This window comes from Suillus subaureus (assembly GCF_016647635.1).
Source record: "Suillus subaureus strain MN1 chromosome Unknown BJ212scaffold_3, whole genome shotgun sequence".
In the NCBI taxonomy this organism is placed as follows: domain Eukaryota; kingdom Fungi; phylum Basidiomycota; class Agaricomycetes; order Boletales; family Suillaceae; genus Suillus; species Suillus subaureus.
Genome location: NW_024538559.1, coordinates 125,119 through 144,028, shown reverse-complemented (window position 1 = coordinate 144,028; position 18,910 = coordinate 125,119). Strand labels below are relative to the sequence as shown.

At 47.7% G+C, this 18,910-nt stretch overlaps 8 protein-coding genes across 8 annotated transcripts; 4 read left to right on the top strand and 4 right to left on the bottom strand.

The window, feature by feature from the left end:
* Positions 1–570: 570 nt before the first annotated feature.
* On the bottom strand, positions 571–2,029 carry BJ212DRAFT_1475670 (uncharacterized protein; the record flags this gene model as incomplete). Its single annotated transcript, XM_041339264.1, has 3 exons — positions 571–1,296; positions 1,360–1,510; positions 1,563–2,029. The coding sequence occupies 3 exons, from the start codon at positions 2,027–2,029 to the stop codon at positions 571–573; spliced, it is 1,344 nt and encodes a 447-aa protein (XP_041198077.1).
* A 718-nt stretch (positions 2,030–2,747) lies between these two features.
* On the top strand, positions 2,748–4,169 carry BJ212DRAFT_521338 (ER lumen protein retaining receptor-domain-containing protein). Its single transcript, XM_041343394.1, has 6 exons — positions 2,748–2,900; positions 2,955–3,023; positions 3,087–3,243; positions 3,299–3,556; positions 3,610–3,705; positions 3,765–4,169. Exons 1-6 carry the CDS (start codon positions 2,879–2,881, stop codon positions 3,799–3,801), a joined length of 639 nt encoding a protein of 212 aa, XP_041198076.1. The 5' UTR covers positions 2,748–2,878; the 3' UTR covers positions 3,802–4,169.
* A 1,195-nt stretch (positions 4,170–5,364) lies between these two features.
* Positions 5,365–6,775, top strand: BJ212DRAFT_521316 (isoprenoid synthase domain-containing protein). The gene is made up of 4 exons (XM_041343393.1): positions 5,365–5,578; positions 5,636–6,109; positions 6,163–6,314; positions 6,366–6,775. Exons 1-4 carry the CDS (start codon positions 5,534–5,536, stop codon positions 6,640–6,642), a joined length of 948 nt encoding a protein of 315 aa, XP_041198075.1. The 5' UTR covers positions 5,365–5,533; the 3' UTR covers positions 6,643–6,775.
* A 903-nt stretch (positions 6,776–7,678) lies between these two features.
* BJ212DRAFT_1295544 (uncharacterized protein) lies at positions 7,679–8,230 on the bottom strand (the record flags this gene model as incomplete). The annotated part of the gene is made up of 2 exons (XM_041332322.1): positions 7,679–8,056; positions 8,114–8,230. The coding sequence occupies 2 exons, from the start codon at positions 8,228–8,230 to the stop codon at positions 7,679–7,681; spliced, it is 495 nt and encodes a 164-aa protein (XP_041198074.1).
* Positions 8,231–9,675: 1,445 nt separating this feature from the next.
* On the bottom strand, positions 9,676–10,651 carry BJ212DRAFT_1584582 (uncharacterized protein; the record flags this gene model as incomplete). The annotated part of the gene is made up of 2 exons (XM_041342338.1): positions 10,126–10,651; positions 9,676–9,830 (listed from the first exon to the last, which is right to left on the bottom strand). Exons 1-2 carry the CDS (start codon positions 10,304–10,306, stop codon positions 9,676–9,678), a joined length of 336 nt encoding a protein of 111 aa, XP_041198073.1. The 5' UTR covers positions 10,307–10,651.
* Positions 10,652–11,347: 696 nt separating this feature from the next.
* On the top strand, positions 11,348–12,949 carry BJ212DRAFT_1454480 (terpenoid synthase). The gene is made up of 4 exons (XM_041338853.1): positions 11,348–11,690; positions 11,746–12,219; positions 12,275–12,426; positions 12,478–12,949. Exons 1-4 carry the CDS (start codon positions 11,646–11,648, stop codon positions 12,749–12,751), a joined length of 945 nt encoding a protein of 314 aa, XP_041198072.1. The 5' UTR covers positions 11,348–11,645; the 3' UTR covers positions 12,752–12,949.
* Positions 12,950–13,418: 469 nt separating this feature from the next.
* On the top strand, positions 13,419–15,016 carry BJ212DRAFT_1444253 (concanavalin A-like lectin/glucanase domain-containing protein; the record flags this gene model as incomplete). The annotated part of the gene is made up of 8 exons (XM_041337935.1): positions 13,419–13,523; positions 13,635–13,696; positions 13,751–13,790; positions 13,933–14,137; positions 14,191–14,224; positions 14,277–14,467; positions 14,589–14,691; positions 14,740–15,016. The coding sequence occupies 8 exons, from the start codon at positions 13,419–13,421 to the stop codon at positions 15,014–15,016; spliced, it is 1,017 nt and encodes a 338-aa protein (XP_041198071.1).
* A 455-nt stretch (positions 15,017–15,471) lies between these two features.
* Positions 15,472–18,872, bottom strand: BJ212DRAFT_1475665 (armadillo-type protein; the record flags this gene model as incomplete). Its single annotated transcript, XM_041339263.1, has 10 exons — positions 15,472–15,651; positions 15,716–15,990; positions 16,045–16,519; positions 16,576–16,678; positions 16,719–16,888; positions 16,939–17,049; positions 17,101–17,174; positions 17,224–18,121; positions 18,389–18,718; positions 18,771–18,872. The coding sequence occupies 10 exons, from the start codon at positions 18,870–18,872 to the stop codon at positions 15,472–15,474; spliced, it is 2,718 nt and encodes a 905-aa protein (XP_041198070.1).
* Between the last annotated feature and the right edge of the window lie 38 nt (positions 18,873–18,910).

Below are 18,910 nucleotides of genomic sequence, written 5' to 3'. Positions count from 1 at the left end.
TATAAGTAGCAGTGTGAGCCACTCTTTGTAGATCCTTAGGTAAATCCAACCCGTAGGTCCGTGTTTAAACACTAAAAATGACACATTTTTCTTTAACCTTTCTTTTCAAATCTACCGTATGGATAACGATGCCGTGACGTCGGGGGCGACGTCGGACAAGGCAAATCTGACCCATCCTCTTGGATGTTATGAACGATCATGATGCTTGAAGGAGTCTCGTTCCAAGACACTTCTTTATCTTCCTGATAACCAAGATTGATCGACGCAGTCAACTGACGAGAGGACTGGGCATGGCTAACAACTACATAGCTCAAGAGTCACTCTGCATGCTTTTGCACGCAGGCGAGCTAGAACACCTTCATTGTGCATGTTTTGCTTGCAGGCAAGTCATGTGCTGACCTCATGGTATGTAGGGGCATCAGAACCCTCATTTTCCAGGTCGCCTACTAGTAGGGTCACCCTTTACCTGCATTCAGATGCTTGCGGATCTACATAAGATCTCTGGTTGTTATTGCCATGAGGCTCCCAAACAAAACATTATTTTTTTGCAGTTTCAAAATACTTAAAGCGTTAAAACGATAAAGATCGAGCGCGGTTGTACATCTTCACTTGACCTGTTTTTGGTGGTTGCGATGACAGTTTATCTGCTGTTTCTTGTAATTGCCGACCTTGAACTCTCTTCCTCATCTTTTTATCAACAGCAAAGTCCCATGCAGTCTTCACAGGCCCGACTTCCGACTTTAGCTTATTCTCCACAACAACATCTTCCATCTCCATGGTCAAAGTATGCATGATATCACTTTTGAGCATCTCGCGCGACCGAGGTAGCGTGCTCAACTCAGATGTGACCATGGGTGTCTCATGGATTGCGAGCAATTCCGTATCCAGCATAATCGAAACTAGAGTCAGAAGAAATATTGGTGCATACCAAAACTTAATGGATATGCCAAGAAAGGTAATGATCCACTTACACTCTCGTTCTGTTGTCTTTGCCAGCGCACCAAGTCTCTCGGCCATAGCGCGTACGATCTGCTGATCCGTGATAGGATCTCCCCGCATCAGCGAGGGAAACAGGACTGGTGCCACTCGGGACAATGCAACTGAAAGGAAAAAGAAGACCTGATGGAGGAGAAGAACATGTTGGTGTATAATCCGTTTAGGAAATACAATATGGAGGATCGTGGTGTGCGAGGTTGCTGCATCAACAAAGGGGCTCGGTGGTAACGTGGAAGGCGAGGGGGCAAGGAGGAGATAAAGCTCTGATGCAAAAAGGGAAAGAAAAAGAAGATAACGCCACTTGAAACAGGCACAAGGAAGCTGGTCAAAATGGGCAACAGAGCAAGTATCCAGAGTACTCACTGCTGCTATTGGACTGGGCTTTCCGATAACTGAGAAAAGAATCAGACCAGCACCAGTCATGACGTGGTACAATGATGAGCTCAGTAGCCCGCGTCGGAGATACTCGCGCATTGTTGTACACTCTTTCCACTTCAGGACATCAGGTCCGAATCTGAAATGTAGATATGAGGTGACCAAGCCGTACCACTCACAAGACCCCTCACCTGTCGTACGCAAACCTGATCACTGGGTCTTTCAAGGCTTCGAAAGCATCTCTTACCTCGATGAACAATGCTTCTCCTGACGGACCTACTCGATCTGGGTGATATTTCCTTGCGAACCCGCGAAACGCCGTCTTTAGGGTAGCATCACTGGAGTTCGGATATACGCCGAGTAGCTCGTAAAAGTTGTTTGTGATGCTTCCAGAAGCATCCAAGAAGTTATAGATAAGATAACAAAGGACAACTGCTGCGAAAGTAAGTCGGTAGTGTAGTGCATAAGCAGGCGTTCGCGGATCAGGCGGAGGCCGGTGAAAAATACTAGAAGATGCCTGATGAATTACACGGAGAGCTTGTTTTGTTGCAAAATCTGGGAGGTACGACCAGCCAACGATGCGTAAAAGCGCCGCGGACATGAATTGGTGATCTAGAGATGCTGTAGTTTCGTCAGTCAAAACTGCAAGGATGGACATCAATGGAAAAAAAGGAAGCTCAGGGCTGCAAGCAGCCAGAATGATCTCATGTCCTTGACTATACGCGCACCACATGTCCGCTGGAACTCGTGCCTGCAGTTTGTTCGCACATAACCACACACCCAAACATATATCTTGAGTTTGGGTACTTTATAATGTGCGTACCCGTGCAAAGACGGGTAGATTTTGCGTTTAATAGAAATCCACATCTAGAGACCACCCGTGACAGACAAAATCTCTGCTGCCAGGGCTCGGCTAGAACGCCACAATTCGTCTGCAACTTTGCAATCATCTAGGACTGCAAAACATACAAATGACTGCGAAGTGACAGCTCTGCCTTTGCTAGCGAGCTGTGGGCCTTGCAGTCCCGCCAGCCAATGAGAGCCACACAATGTCGGTCTGGCCTTACAATGCGATGCAGCGAGTTTGGGCAAGGCAATGGGAAACAGACACTTTTTGGGCTCAAGAGCCAGGGACAAGGCGCATTACGGTCAAGGTCGACCCTTTTACTAGGACATCGTCGCAAACAAGAGAGGAATATGACCACTTGCCTATCTATGTGAAGCCGGGATGCTCGCCCGAAGCCAGGGAAACTCTTGTCGTCAATAATACGAGGTTATAAGCCTGAAAGCTGTCGTCCAGCATGAAATAAAGCTTGTGCTTGGCGGGGCACCCTGGACTGAAGGAGAGACTCTGGCGTGCGAATATTTTACCTCGTGCAAGCAACTGTTTGAACACGTCGGCAAACGTTGATCTCCTACACCATCTCCACGACGCTCAAATTTCAGGACCATCATTTGGAGAACTGCAGCACGTTGCTGGAGGATATAGGAGTGGACACGTCAAAACATGAATATTTTTCGGTTGTTCGGTTCGCGCTCGCGTTGTGTAAGTTGTCTGGAAAGCTAACGGGTCGTGGTTGTAGGGGATTTGGCCCACTTGGCCTCCATATTCATCCTTATTCAGAAGATTCAGAAGACCAGGTCATGCAGGGGTGGGTTTGCTTTGGATTTACTAATTTGTCCTTGCTCAGGCGTGTCGCTTGTATGTCTATTAGGTATTTCCTTCAAGACACAGGCTCTCTACGCCCTTGTGTTCATGACACGCTACATCGACCTGTTGTTCCGCTGGGTATCTGTTTACAATTTCGTGATGAAGGTTTTCTTCATTAGCAGCAGTTGTTACATCCTCTACCTCATGAAATACCGTTTCCGGTGCGTACTCACTAGTGTCCGCCTTTTGCACGAATATCGACCTTGGTTTTGACAGTCCAACGCACGACCCCTCCATTGACACGTTCAAGATTGAATACCTCCTTGGGCCATCCTTCTTTCTTTCGCTGATATTCAACTACGCGTTCGAGCCAAGTGAAATCCTCTGGACATTCTCCATATATCTCGAATCTGTCGCCATTTTCCCCCAGTTGTTCATGTTGCAGCGTACTGGCGAGGCGGAGACAATTACAACGCACTACCTGGCCGCTCTGGGTCTTTATCGTGCTCTGTACCTTCCCAACTGGATATATAGGTATGCACGCGTCCAATGGATTCTGATCATGACCGAACGATTTTACCCTCCAGATACTTTACGGAGGACGTGGTGGATCCCATAGCTGTCACAGCTGGACTGGTGCAAACCGGGCTTTACCTCGACTTCTTCTACGTCTACTTTACAAAGTTGGTCTTATACGTAATTCCTACGCCAAATGTTTGCTTACCAACGATATCATTCCCAGAGTCCTCCACGGCCAGAAGTTCGAACTTCCGGCATGAGTTGGCATATTTTGGTCTATCAGAGTCCGATATGTCATTAATCAGAGCCTTGCCTGTTACAAACCGCTCAAGGACATTCATGCATGCTTCGGGGACCATAGAATTTTGCAGTGCATAGCAAACGAGATATTTGAGTCACTGGCTCTAGTCTGTTAATGATGATGATGACACGTATTTGGCCATGTGGCCTAAGCATATTACGTGTCTCGGCTAAATCGGCGTCAGGTTCACTGCAGGTCGCCCCATCGAGGGGTCCATCGAGCCATGGTTTCGAACCATTAATCTCAGTGATGATGATCATCGTTATAATCAGTGTGCACCACAGTGTCCTCGACGCTGGGGACAATGCCGAGCTTGCGGTTTATATGAACTATACAACTTGACAAGGAAACCTTCAAACTTACTTCAAACAGTAACCTCCGCAAGTTCGTTATGGTTGAACGTTGAACAGCGAATCAGGGACACAGTGCCTCCGACAAGACCACGAACATCCCGCAACGTTCATGTGGAGTCATACACTCCAGTCCAGCACGTGCTGCTTGTAGGGTGGTCCCTCATACTGGCAATTCTCAACGCGAACTTCATCTACGGGACTCTGGATGCATGGACTTGCTCGACCCTCCTCGGCTTTACTTAGATGCATGTGTGTGAATACACACCCTGGGAATCTCTTGCGTTCGGAAGGCTCGACCGAGAAAATCCGATGATGGTTGGTACGTGTTTAACCTCGCTTGACTGGCTGGTCATCACGTTGGCACGATTAGCACTAGTTTCCCGTGATCAAACCTTGACTAAAAGAACACAATCGCTCCTTCTTTTTCAAGGGTAGGCGCCGTGGTTATCAGGTGAGTCTCCGCGCTTATTGAGTATCTTCTATTACAAAGCCTGTTTGTCAGTGTCCCGAGAGAAATGCCGCTGAATGTATTTTTGTAAATCGTCAAAAAGCTTTATCCCACTCTTAGAGCTTCAAGATACCGATTAAGTGCTCTTCCCAAAGCTATAATACAATTAATACTTGGCCATCCCTTAGAGAGACCTGTAAATGGATTAACGTTCGGCAAGTATTCCAACTTATTATTGGACGAAGAATGGTATCATTTTGGGGCCCATTTTTCAGTGGGTTATCAGCAAATTATCGGCGCACTTCTCTGGTTATTTGCCGAACCCGGTTGGCACGACTGTTGAGTTTTCCCCACTGCATATCGAAGGACCGGCAATTATAGCATCCTGATACCACTCCCACTATTTCGGCAGTTACATTCCCCTTGGTTGACGGAGTCGGAGCACGTACAGTCTTTTGATCTCTGATAGCACTGTGGCCCAGCAATCCATAAAAAGTTACACTCTTCCCAAGCGAGATTGGGGATGGAGACACGACTATGTGCATACTCATCTAGGTTCCAAACCCCCAACGTTACCGCTTCAAAAGGACCATGTCTGCTCGATTCATTGCCAGCCTATCTGATAGCTCTGATCTGGTTATTGCTTCCGAAGGGATTGTAACGCTATCGGTAATCGGACGCGAAATGATTGCAACGATCTATACGAGATCAACGTTCAATCAACGTTCAATGTCCATTCCCCGGTCGTTTCGCGTGCCGGGACGGCCCTGCATAGCATACAAGAACTCTCGTTCGTCAATAACTCGACGTACGTCCCAGAGTATAAGTACAGGGTACATGCAACCCATTGCAACCAATCTCTCGCCAATCTTCTCTCTGCAACTTTCCCAATGACAATGAGTGACAACCTGTGTACGCCCACCCTCGATGGCGAAGTACGTGCTTGTGTGTTTTAATACGCTTCCATGTCCTGATTTTAATGTCAAATACAGGTTCTAACAAGCATCCGCCAGTCCATCGCTGAATTTTTTCAGCGGTGTGACTTGCAATATAAGAACGTCACACTCGATGAAATGTGGTACTCCGAATGCTGTCAGGAGGCTATGAACCGCGGTTATCCGATGGATGCCATCTTCCCATACATGGCCATTGGCGCAGCTATGGCGTCCAACGCTTACGACCACCTCCCGGACCGTGCAACTAAGCTGTGGATCTGCCTCATGACCACCGTATGCGTCTGCATCGACGACACGATGATCAGGGCAGAATATCTAGTGCATGTGTACCATTTCAACGAGCGGTTCGCGAATTGCCAGCCGCAGGAACATCCAGTTTTGAATGCGCTTGATGGGCTCCTGCGGGAGGTAGTTTGCCATCATTCTGCACCGGTGTCAAATTTAATCGTCACGTCCGCCCTCAACTTCATATCTTCCATTTTACTTGACAATGAGACTCAAGATATGCCAGTATGGTATTTCTCCAATAAAGGCAGCTTCGATCTTTAACCCTTTGTGAGCAGATCTCACTGCAGGCTCCCTCATACCCCGAGTATTCTAGGCTGCTATCAGGCTTTCCGGATGTGTATGGATTCAGCATTTTCCCTTCCACACTCCCGCTTCGGGAATACGTTCAATGTATGCCGGATCTAGCCATAGTCCTGAACCACACAAAGTAAGTACATCGATGATTTTGTGTTAACCTTTCTAACCTGCCATGATTCAGTGATATATTGTCATACTACAAAGAGGAGATCGAAGGCGACTCCGCAAACTACCTGTCGCTCATAGCAGCCTCTCGTGCTCTCAGCAAACAGGACGCTCTCCGTGAGCTCATCGATAAAACTGTGCAAGCACATCACAATATCCTCGAATTCTTGAGACCTCGTCCTGAGGCATATGACGCCTATGTTGCGTTTTTCGATGGGTATGTCAAATTTCATGCTACCTCAAAAAGGTACAAGTTGGAGGAGGTCATGTCGGGGAGGTGGTCTTCTTTATAGGTACCTTTCTTATGGTACTTCTCACCTTTCTGTATGTCACATCTCGAAGTAGAGCGCTAGTTATCACGTTTAGCACTTGCAGCACCCCGTCTCTATGTAATCTCCCAGTCGCTATTAGATTGCTAGTCCCTTGAGCTTTTCTTGCTCCCTCCAGTTTTGAGGGGTTTACTATAAGTTGATTCCGTCTACAGGATGTCACGCGCAAGCATGGTCATCATACGGTCACGCAGCTTCACATGTAGGCTAGCCCACATACGTGCGAGACTATGCATACAAACTATCATCGATACGGCCCGTACGGTCTATCTGTATCATCGAGCGATGACAGAACACTACTGCTACACACATTCTCATCGAAGACCACCGTTAATATCATATTCTTCCCGGTGTTCGCACACTTTGTACGGCTGTGCGAGCTGGTACATGTGGGACTGATTTGCGGTTCACGACACTACAGTTAGCTACAGTCGTTCTCGCCTGCACAACCAACCACATCGTCAGGCAGGCCTTCCCCGCTTGGCATGTTTAGCTTGAACTCATCGATTTACCTTCAGTAGTCTTAGTCAAGTGGTTAACAGATTTGAAATCTGTTCTTCCTGGATCGTGCAGGTTCGAAACCCGCCGACAATGGTTTTTTCTGCAATCGCATCTTGGGCATGAGCTCATGAAAAGGTTTTCGAATGTCAACCATGAGACTCATGACCAAGTGGTCAACAGATTCGAAATCCGTTCCTCCTGGATGGTGCAGGTTCGAAACCTGCTCAAAAGAATTTTTCTCTGAAATCGCACCCCGTGCATGAGTTCATGGAGAGGTCTTCGAACGTCAACCGTAAGACTTATGGCCAAGATGTTAACAGATTTGAAATCTGTTACTCCCGGATTAGGGTACGGTTGAAAAATCGTCAAGACTTTTCAACAGCTGTTTATAAACAGACCGCCTCGGACCATTTATCAACAGGTGTTTCAAACAGTTTTCAGCAAATCGTTATTAACTAGTTGAAAACTATTTATCAACAGCGTGAATAATTGTTAAAAATTAGAAATTCCAATCGGTTGCCCCCCCGTTCGACACAGGAACAGTGTCCTGGGTCACTCGAACATTCTGGGAGCCGACGACGGGTACCGTGGAGATCAAATCACGCAATAAAGGAGAGCCAAGGTGAATATCTTCGTCCACCTGCAAAAAATCATCCTCTGGTACCTCATTATCTTTGCGACAGTCTATGAGGTCATCCTCGACATCATCCAGCAAGTCCTCCGAGTCGTCGCTGTCGTGTCCAGTGTCTGGATCGGGTGTTGCGTTGTCGGTGGCTGGCTTGACTCCAGTGGCAATAGCGTGAAGGAGGTCTCTGTCGATATCGCGGAACTTGACTGTTGGGCGGTAGGGTTCCTTGCGTGGTCTCGACTTTTCAGCCTATAGTAAACAGTGTTATGTAAATTTCTGGTGCGGCGTGTACTAATTGTTGCGCACCTTTGTACCATACCACTGTCCGATCTGAATCATATCAACGAGTGTTTGAGCATTTTGGTTGCCACATATTGCTGAGTTGAGCCACGTCAGCCTCGATCCTGTCCGCTCGTCAGGCATGGAGTTGATCAGTACTGAGAAAATTTTGACAGCGAGAGCCTACGTCACAGCGAGCAAGTTAGCATGACAGCGAGAATAAAAAATGACAACGGCAAGGTTGAAGGCAGTTGGCAGATTTTGTAGCAGTGTCCGCAAATATTCGAGCACACCCCGAAACTCAGTAGGTGTGAGAGATTCAGGTGCAGGGAATAACATAGCGCGTCAAAAATAAGCTTGGCGGTGGGAGGGGGGTCCGGTTGCATTTTTCCGAGCCTCAAAAGTTCATTCAAAATGTTCACACACACCTGGATTTATTCACAATTTTCAACAGGCCTCAGGACGTGACCACTTTTCAACAGTGTTATTAACAGTTATTAACAGTAATATTCAACAGCTGTTGAAAAAAAGTGACTTTTCAACCGTACCCTATCCCGGATAGTGCAGGTTCGAAGCCTGCCGACAATATTTTTTCTCTTTGATCTGAATGCTACATATCATAGTACAATGGCAATCATTTATTGGGTGCAACATCGAATTGCATGTGTCTTTAAACACCTAGTTTGGTAAGGAAAGAAAGCCTAGTGGGAGCTGGAAGCAGACGAACTTGTTTGTCCAATGCATGAGAGGGGCAGAATATGTTGCCAGGACGTCCAACGGAGAAGGGGATCTGTTACTAGTAGCTGCACAGCTGGTATGTCCGGTCTACAACGTTGCTGGGGTGGCTCCGTCGATCACATTGGATGTCTCTGCTGGTGGCGAGGAGGACGTAGTAGCTGCGCCAACTTACGCCTTTTTCCACTGTGGGCACTGGCAGTGTGCTACGAGATAATATCAGAATCACAATAGGTTTGGCCTTGGGTTCCCTTGCAGTCTGTGCCTGTTCCAGTGGTGGTAGCTGTGCAGTTGTCACCGTCCAGGTGAATCAAACTGTCAAAGGATGGTGAGGCATGTACCGACACTACTGTACCGTATGCAACTCTCGCGGAAGAACGAATCCTGGTTATCGCCTTCGACGTTTGGCAATGTCGATTCCTGCCATTCGTAGTATTATCACATACATGGGAATTTATCTCATTTGGGCGACGCTGCGGTGTTAACATGTTAACCTTGAACGCAGATCTCAGATCCAGCAATTTTCACACGATTCGAAAGTTTAATCATAGTACAAGTTAACTCTGACTGCCACTATTAAAATAATTGTCGTTATAAACAGCGTCGTCGTTGACACTGGGGACAATGCGGAGTTTGCGTTAAATTTATAATGAACTTGACAAGGAAGCCTTCAACCTCGCTTCAAACAGTAAGAATCATTCTCCACGAGTTCGCTGTGGTTGAAAGTTGAACAGTAAATCATAGATACAGTACCTCCGGTAAGACCCCGAACATCCCGACACTACATACGGTCCAGCACGTGCTGCTGTTTAGTCGCTCGACACGAATGAGAGGTGAAAGGTATAAGCCGAAGTTTATATGCCCGGGTGCTGGTACCCAGCCGACCCGCACCCACCGTACCCGACCCACGCGGGTTCTACCAAGGCATCCGGGCACCCTCTACCCATGTCGGGCGCTAACTTCAAGCAGACTTTGCCGCGTAGGCTGAAATATTTCCCGCGAACGAATACTGACGAGTGACAACTAGCAGATCACCGAGTGTACCGTGTGGTACGCTCAATTGTAGGGTGGTCCGTCATACTCGCAATTCTCAATGCGAACTTGTTTTAATTTTTATTCTAATTTATGTCCATCGGGGATGAAACCCTATACTGTCTAATCAATGGGACCCTTCTGACCTCGAATGCCCTGATGTGAGGCTTATCCCCACTAGTCCGCTGCTCCCGCCGGCCGTTTCAGACGCGCTTCTCGATCGAAGATGAGGTGATTTTAAGGATCTGTGAGGGAGTGGTTCGTTGACTTACAGTGATAGGACGTGTTTCTTGTCCGCTTCCGCGGAGTGTTACAGGAATCTAATGAAACACTTAGTATTGGGAAGAATTTGTTGGTGAGTTGACGTGTCTGTTCTTCCACTCTGCTTGTATCCTCGTGGTGGTCGAGATTCCGTGTAGGCGAGATATTGGGGTTAGATCGTAGCGTGGTCATGTGAGGGTTATATCTGATATCTTGATGTATAAATATTAATATGTTTATGTCGTTATGTCGATGGCGGCGTCTATGCTGATGCGAGTCAGTTCTTTCATTTCTAGATAATAGTACCTCACCAAATGTGGTCTTGAAGCGAGGTGTGGTGTTAACCTAGATGAGGGACAGCTTTGGAGTCGGTGATGAGGTGGGGTATGAATGAGGCTTCGCGTCCCAATGCGCAATGGAGGGGGGTGTCTCTCTCAGATAGTGCAGACATTCTACAATCAAGTGGTGGACCAATTCTTCGACGTCTTGGCAACGTGTATCCAGTGGGAGAGTTCGGATTTATTGATTCGAGTGAGGGGAACGTGTTGGGAGCGGAGACTCATAACCCTGAGCAGTCCTGTGACTCGTGTGGGGTAGGATGCGGTTAGCTTGACGGACGAGCGGTTCATGTCATCTATCAACTAATGCGAATTTCATTCATGGAAGCCCCAGGTGCATGGACTTGCCTGACCTCCTTGGCTTTACTTAGATGCATGATCAATGTTTATACACATCTTACGAATCTCTTGCGTTCGGATGTCTCGGGTGAGAGATTGCAATGATGTTTGGTATGTGTTCTAGCCTTGTTTGACTGTGCCAAGTATATGCTGGATATCACATTGGCACCTGGGGTGAGCAGTAGTCTCCAGTAGTCAAACCTTATGTAAATGAAAGAATGCAGTCGCTCCTTCTGTTTCAAGGGTAGTATTCGTGTAGATCTGACTCACTGACGCTCAGAACTTGGGACCATAAACAGGGAAACAACGTTGGGTGTCAGATGGTATCGTGACGGCCGTGGGTTCTTGGTCCCACTTCCACTCTTTGGGCGGCTACATTCCCCTTGGTCGACGGACTCGGAGCGCGCAGTCTTTTGATCTCAGTGATAGCACCACGGCCCAGTAATCCCTAAAAATTACGCTCTCCCCAAGTGAGATTGGAGATAGAGACACGATTATTTGCATACTCACCTAGGTTCTAAGCCCCCAACGTTACCGCTTCCAAATTTAGGACTAAGTTCGATACATTGGCGGCCCGGGCAACATCTGATCCGGTTATTGTCTCCGAAGAGATCGTAACATCATTAATACTGTCGGCAATCGGGGCATCGGGCACAGAGTCCCCGGTCTAACGAGACTCTGCACGTATTGATCAACGTACAACCCGGTCGTATGATGTAGTCCCGCGTGCCGGGACGGCCCTACACAGAATACAAGGACTCTCATTCATCGATAACATCCTAGAGTATAAGTACAGGGTACATGCAACCCATTACAGCCATTCCCTCGCCAACCTTCTCTCTGCAAGTTTCACAATGACAATCATGAACAACCTGTCCACATCCATCTTCGACGGCGAAGTACGTGCTTGTATTTTGATACGCTTCCACATCCCGATTTTAATGTCGAATATAGGTTCTGGAAAACATCCGCCAGTCCATCGCCAAATTTTATCAGCGTTGCGGTTTGCAATATCACAATATCGCACTTGACGAAGCGTGGTACTCCGAATGCTGTCAGGAGGCCATAAACCGCGGCTATCCGATGGATGCCATCCTCCCATACATGGCCGTTGGTGTGGCCATAATGTCCAACGCTTACGACCACCTCCCGGATCGCGCAACTAAGATATGGATCTGCCTCTTCACCGTCGTAGCTACCTGCATCGATGACATGATGATCAGGGCAGAAGATCTGGAGTATGTGTACCGTTTCAACGAGCGATTCACGAATTGCCAGCCGCAGGAGCACCCAGTTCTGAATACGCTTGATGGGCTCCTGCGGGAGGTCCCTTGTCATTATTCTGCGCCGGTGTCAAATTTAATTGTCACGTCCGCGCTCAACTTTATGTCTTCAATTTTACTTGACAATGAGACTCAAGATATGCTGGTATGGTATTTCTCCGATAAAGGCAGCTTCAATCTTTAACCCTTTGTGTGAACAGATCTCGCCGAAGACTCCCTCGTACCCCGAGTATTCTAGGCTGCTATCAGGCTTGTCAGATACGTACGGCCTCTGCATTTTCCCTTCCACACTCCCGCTTCGGGAATACGTTCAATGTATGCCGGATCTAGCCATAGTCATAAATCACACAAAGTAAGTACATCGATGATTTTGTGTTAACCTTTCTAACCTGCCATGATTCAGTGATATATTGTCATACTACAAAGAGGAGATCGAAGGCGACTCCGCAAACTACCTGTCGCTCATAGCAGCCTCTCGTGCTCTCAGCAAACAGGACGCTCTCCGTGAGCTCATCGATAAAACTGTGCAAGCATATCACAATGTCCTCGAATTCCTGAGGCCTCGTCCTGAGGCATATGACGCCTATGTTGCGTTTTTCGATGGGTATGTCAAATTCCATGCTACCTTAAGAAGGTACAAGCTAGAGGAGGTCATGTGCGAGAGGTCGTCTTCTTAATGGGTACATTTCTTATGGTACTTCTCAACTTTCTGGGTGTCTACCACATCTTGAAGTAGCTACCAGTTTCGAGAAGTTTTACGAGAACAATGGGCATTTTTTCTAGAATACTTATTTCTGTGGTAATTCTGTATGTAAAGCTTGCAAAGGACTGCAGCTCAAATTACTTACAGTATAAAAACTAATGTTCGGTGAGAATGCTCAGAATTAAATCGTGCTATACTTCTCGCGTGAAAAGCGCAGCCCCACCCACATGGCACAGATACAATATCAAGGATTCATAAATTCCCTGATGCTGTTTTTGGCCGTCGATCTGCGTGTAAGACACAAAATGTCGATTAGAGTGCGCAATTAGTTGTAGATACACTTGTACAATCGAGAGACAGATGGAGCCTTCTGTGACCACTGTCTCATGATCCGAAATTTTGATGTACATATCTGAATCGATATCTTTCTAGACTAATAAAACCTTTCTGAGGTTTCTTCCTGCAGGCTGCATTACATGTTGCTTGTACATGTTTTCATTTTTGGCGGACTTTGAAGCATTCCGGCACCACGGCACTTGAGTATACATTGTGCAACCAGCTCGGGTTGCGGCAAGCATCCCGCACACACAACGCGCGACTCCGAGACCTCCACTTCTTTCTCCAGTTCACGGTTCGCAATAATGCGCCACTTTTCCGTGTGCTATCTTGCATATCTACTTTTTGCAAGCCTACCATGCGTTTTCGGTAAAGCGGACACGACAGTAAACAACAAAACGATTGACCGAGTGAGTTGCAACATTTGTGACGTGTGAGCAGGAACAACCTTGTTTCGTGCTTGCTTCACTTCTCCATCAGTGGGCAAAGCCAGAATATCTCATTGTTTTCATCCACCCAAGACCATACAGCTTCGCACACATTCAATATTTCCTCCATACATTGATCAAGACCTACAAAATCGGTGAGACAAAGATATTTTGCCCAAAATGCAGTCTTACACCTACGTAACTTTTAGTTGGTGGGATTTCGGTGCAGATGCATATATTGTGAGCCCAGTCAGTTTTCTAAAGCGACCTCTCATATTCTAATGTTGCATAGAACACCAACAAACATATTCGTCTCACGCGCGCTCGCCCATCTCAAATGGTGCGCTAGACACGTTACCAGAGTCTCTCTTTAATTCACATTTTACATTAGGGATGGCTCTGGTCACGCATGCCACTGACTGCTTCCAATTTCATTATTGAGGTAGAATTTAAAGTAAGCGGCAATATTTTGGTTGTTAGCGTGTCCAAACGTGTTGTTAGGTCACCGGTGAATCAACGCACTTGTACGGAGACGGAATGGCTATCTGGCTCACAAAGGACCGAGCCTGAACCAGGCCCTGTCTTCGGCAGTAAAGGTTAGTTCTAGTCTTCCTGTGGTCACCTTGATTCAACACTGTTTCCCTCCCAGATAACTTCGAAGGGCTCGGTATCCTTATGGACACGTGGGTCACCGAACCATTATCTTCAATGTTACCCTTCTCACCTATGATGCAGTTATGCAAACTCCCGGCATCCCTATGGCTTTCCCCGCGTCATGGCAATGTTGGGGGATGGCCAGACGCCCTACGACCAAGCGCATGATGGTGAGGCCAACAGCCTAGGCTCGTGTTCAGCCAATTTCCGTCGTACAAACGTGATCACGAAGCTCAAGATCACTTACCTGAAGGATACTTATCTTGATGTGCGTCTGAATGCTCGCACTACCATAACTCTCTTTCTCACGCAATTGTAAGATAGGTCAAAGTCCACTATCGAGCTTGTGCGCATAAATCTTTTGATCGGAGAATTAACACTGACAACACTCAGGGGATAGCTGGTCTGACTGTTTCCGCATCAATGGCATAAGTCTTCCCTCCGCTCCATACATCGGCATCTCCGCAATGACAGGCGAAGTATTCGATTCGCATGAGTGCGTATTGCATTCTCAACAAGTGCCTCCCGCTAACATACTCCTTAGTGTCATTTCCGTGACGACGTGGTCAGCAGTTCTATCAGCCTCTGATGCGCAGCGCAACAAATTTGGCGGCGGCAGCGGGAAGGGTACGTTCTCGCGCAAGTCTGGAGCCGAGTCACGAGGTGGCTCATGGCTCGGCTTCATCTTCAAATTGCTGCTCTTCGTGGCCATCTGTGTGGGTGGTACGTATGGGTATAAAACCTACGCGCTTAATAAGAGGAGGGGTTATGGCGGTTCTGCATTTGGGGGCTTGGGTTATGAGAGCCGAAGGCGGTTCTAAGAGATTATGTGGAGCTCGTGTACATTCTGACTTCATTCAATGAAATCACCGAAAAACGGGTTTGCAGGTCTTGGGGACCAAATTTTGATCCCATCAGGATTGTATCGTATTGATGTCAGTTGAACTCAGTGTTGTACGGGATATGTATCTACTACATACTACTATCTACTAAAATGTAATGCCAATGACAGAGAAGAAGAGCTAAGTACTACTACTACTACGACTACTACTACGACTAATGCTACGTAAAAGATATACAAGAGGCAGACTGAGCGAGAGGACGTAGGTATTTGTGTAACTACAGAGACGCACACGCAAATTGGTGATGAAAGAAATACTACTGCTACTAGAAGATCCCAGAACAACAGAGATAGGACACATGGAACAAAAGGATGCCGAAATACAATGAGATGTCGGGTCATTTTGGTGATACATAGGTCACAATATATGGTAAACTATACACCATATCGCGTAGCGAGGCGCTCCTGGATTACAGGAGGGAAGCTCGAAACCTGTGCGGCCCAACCTGCCTCATCGTGGTGCTTGAAACCAGACAACAGTTGTTGGAACATCGAATTCAGCTCTGCCGAGGGTTGATGCCACCTGATGATGGCATTGCAGAACCAGAGAAGACTCTGCGTTTTGTTTAAATAAAAATTAGTATTATTGCACACTCAAAGAGTAGGAATCTCAACAAACCTTAGCAATGCCCGCTGGGTTGGTCTGCACAAGAGTACATAGACCGCGGAACGCAGAGTCTTTTTCTTCATTATCACGAATCTCATACAATGCTAAGCACCATGCTTGTGCAAACTCGGGCAAATGGGGAGCGACAACATTGGGATGCATCAGCCCAATCCTCCCAATGGACACAGCAGCGTTCTCGTGAAGGCTACGTGGAGCCTTCGGGTGCAGCAAGATAGGAATGAGACGTGCGATGAGAGGGTTAACCCATTGCTGGAACTCCGGGTCGTCTAAAAAACGGCATGTTTGATGACTCGATATTGAGAATAGGCAAGTCTACTCACCACGCCCATAGCGCAACGCTACTTCCCCGACAGACCAAGCTGCGTTATTGCATGCACTGATGAACTCAACCTTGGGCTCAGGGTCAAGCTGTTCGATGAGCTCCGCCATGATGGCAGGCAGATGAGGACGTAGGAGCTGGAAGCATCCCATCGCAAGGTCTCCAACAAGAGCATAAGCACTCTGACGAACAGGTGCCTGTGGGTGCTTGAGACACACCGTCAGTAGCTGAAGAAGGTTCGGACTTGTCTGCCCAATGAGAGACTCTAGATGCATGCCCATGCCCTGGGCAAGGCCCGATAGGAGGTCCAGTGACACCACAAGGAAGGATTTGTCAGGCTCGTCGAGATCGGGGTTCTGCTGGTATGCCTGATACTGGAGCAGAGACTGGTGGATAATGTTCACACAGCGCTGGAAGACGGGTAGTGCGTAAGGGGAAAATGCCGGTCCCATGGCAATTGTAACGGACGCAATGCACTGGGGACACCAAAGCATGAGAACTCAAAGTACGAACAAATCGATCAGGATCATACCTCAAGAAGCGGAATCAAATCATCGTCATCGTCCGACAATTTGGCCCATCGAGACGTCAGAGGGGGCATCAAGATTTCCACATATGCGGGATTCTGCAATGCCCTGCCGACAGGCATCCGCCAATGTGCCGACAGCATCATACAGTATGAGCGTATTCTTGTGCTGATATTTATCGAACGCAAACACCAGATTCCGGAGGACAGGTTCCAAATAGGGTACAAGCTCGGGTCCGGCATCTTCCTCTAACGTTGCGAACGCGCTACATCCTGCTTCTTGTACACGTTTGTTGTCGTCCAGGACCATCCGCAAGAGCTGGAGTCTTCTAAGTCGTCACAATCACATGTGAAGTAAAAAATACGCACGCCTTCCATTGTCGGGACAAAGTACGAGTTCTTATGTTGCTCCGATATAGGTTGTGTACACCAGCTTGCATACCGACCCAATGTCCAGCAGGCGATTGATCGAACAAGGGGCTATACACTTATTCGTCAATCGTCCCATACAGTAAGGGGGAAACAGCATACCTTAGGGTCATTAAGTGTGTTGATTAGATATGGGACGAGGGTTGTCAAATGAGGCTCGATCGCGTCAATGCAGCCTTGGGGAATAAAATTAAAATGCGATCATCGGATAAGAATCACCAGCACCTTCTGCCATTGCGCCTAATGCCAATATCCCACTTTCCCTCTCTAACCACTCAGCACTCCAGAGTTTATTCTTCAAGGGACCAAGAAGAACGTTCAGTAACTCGGGACCAAACCTCACAGCCAGCACATCCAGCGCAGCAGCAGCGCATTTCCTCAAGTTCCACTCCGTAGACATCTCATCAGCAAAATCATCGTCATCAAGGTCGTAGTCATCCTCATCCTCATCGTCCAATGTCTCCTCCCCGTATGCCCCTCGCTTCCGCTCCTGTCCATTAGCTTCTGTCTGTTCCCGATCCAGACCATGTGTTTTACCCCCGTAATGCCGTGGCTTAATGTCGGTATCCTTGTCAGGGACGTTGGTATCTTCTGTGTCGCCATCAAGCCAGAGAAGATCATCCTCTCCGTAAATCATGCAATCGAGCAATACTGGAGCAACTCGTCCTAGGAGAGGATGGAGGAATGCTGCGAGGTCAGGATCCTCGGCGAAAGTGAGCCAGAACTCGCAGGCTTCGAGGGCCACGCTTTCATTCTTATCTTTGGTTGAGTATAACATGTACTCCGCGACATTCGACATTTCCGGCATCAACTTCTCGGGGCGGGCTGCAAGAAGCAATACAAGAGCCTGGCAGACGTGCCTTCGAACAGATGGATCCTCGTCAGATGCGCGCTTGAACAGGCAGGCGATGAACGCATCGATATGGACAAAAAGGGATTGAGAATTGATCGGCACGAAATATGAAAGACAGGCAACGGCATGTGACCGCATTTTCGGCATTGGGTGCTCCGATAGCACGAGGAACTTGGGGATCATGTAATCCAGAGGACGCGTTCCATTAATCTCAACATCCATTTTGCGAGGGAAGTCCTCGCAAGCTTTCTCGAAAACGCTGAAAGCAGCCTGCGTGGTAATTTTCAGCATTCACAATCGAATAGTGACACAGATAATCATGGGATATAAACGTCGCGTGCTTTTGGACTGTTCGGGCTCAGCATAAAGTCACGTTCAATTAAATGCGACATTCGATAGAGGAGAGCTGCCGAAGAGCCAGAGCTGCACTCGCATAGGCTTTGCCCGATCATCAAGCGCCTCGAAATTCATGGGGAGACACTTGCCCCGACATGATCCCATGTTCCAACCTCGGAATATCATCACGCGGACACTCACCTCCTGGAGAGCTGGATCAGGCGAATCTAGCATATTCACCAACTGCTGCAAGCAATCTGGCCAATTTCTAGGCTCAAGAGCACCAAGGAATGCAACAATATCATGACCGGCAGCATTCCTTATCAAAGGAGGAGAGCTGACGAAGGCTTGAAGAACAGCCGACTTTGCATATTCGGCCACCTCCGGAGATACGTTAAGGAGCAGACGCGCGTTGTTCTTCAATAGATACCCAGCTATCGTGCGGATTTGGTCTTCCTCTTGGGGGAGAGCGGTTAAGATGTATGCCAGATATGCAATATAATCTGGTACACGTGTAAAGGTGTTCAATTTCTATTTAAGCGAACGTTAACGCGCTGCAGATCATCGCAAGGAAAATCCACACATGAGTGATTGCTCGCTGTACATTGCCTTGCGTATCAGTTGAGTCGCGTATAGTCTGCAAGATTTCCTGTAGACCTGCAGGCTGCGGCGTCCAAGTAGACATCGTTAAAGGCCGTCAACGCGCGTGAAGTGTAGATTTAG

Bases quoted from the DNA above. Each gene is read 5' to 3' on its own strand.
- BJ212DRAFT_521338 (XM_041343394.1), top strand. From the start codon at position 2,879: ATGAATATTTTTCGGTTGTTCG. The intron at 3,244-3,298 runs GTGCGTACTCAC...TGGTTTTGACAG, and splicing joins CTCATGAAATACCGTTTCCG to TCCAACGCACGACCCCTCCA. The intron at 3,706-3,764 runs GTTGGTCTTATA...TATCATTCCCAG, and splicing joins TTCTACGTCTACTTTACAAA to AGTCCTCCACGGCCAGAAGT.
- BJ212DRAFT_1454480 (XM_041338853.1), top strand. From the start codon at position 11,646: ATGACAATCATGAACAACCTGTCCACATCCATCTTCGACGGCGAA. The intron at 11,691-11,745 runs GTACGTGCTTGT...TGTCGAATATAG, and splicing joins CATCCATCTTCGACGGCGAA to GTTCTGGAAAACATCCGCCA. The intron at 12,427-12,477 runs GTAAGTACATCG...GCCATGATTCAG, and splicing joins ATAGTCATAAATCACACAAA to TGATATATTGTCATACTACA.
- BJ212DRAFT_521316 (XM_041343393.1), top strand. From the start codon at position 5,534: ATGACAATGAGTGACAACCTGTGTACGCCCACCCTCGATGGCGAA. The intron at 5,579-5,635 runs GTACGTGCTTGT...TGTCAAATACAG, and splicing joins CGCCCACCCTCGATGGCGAA to GTTCTAACAAGCATCCGCCA. The intron at 6,110-6,162 runs GTATGGTATTTC...CTTTGTGAGCAG, and splicing joins ATGAGACTCAAGATATGCCA to ATCTCACTGCAGGCTCCCTC.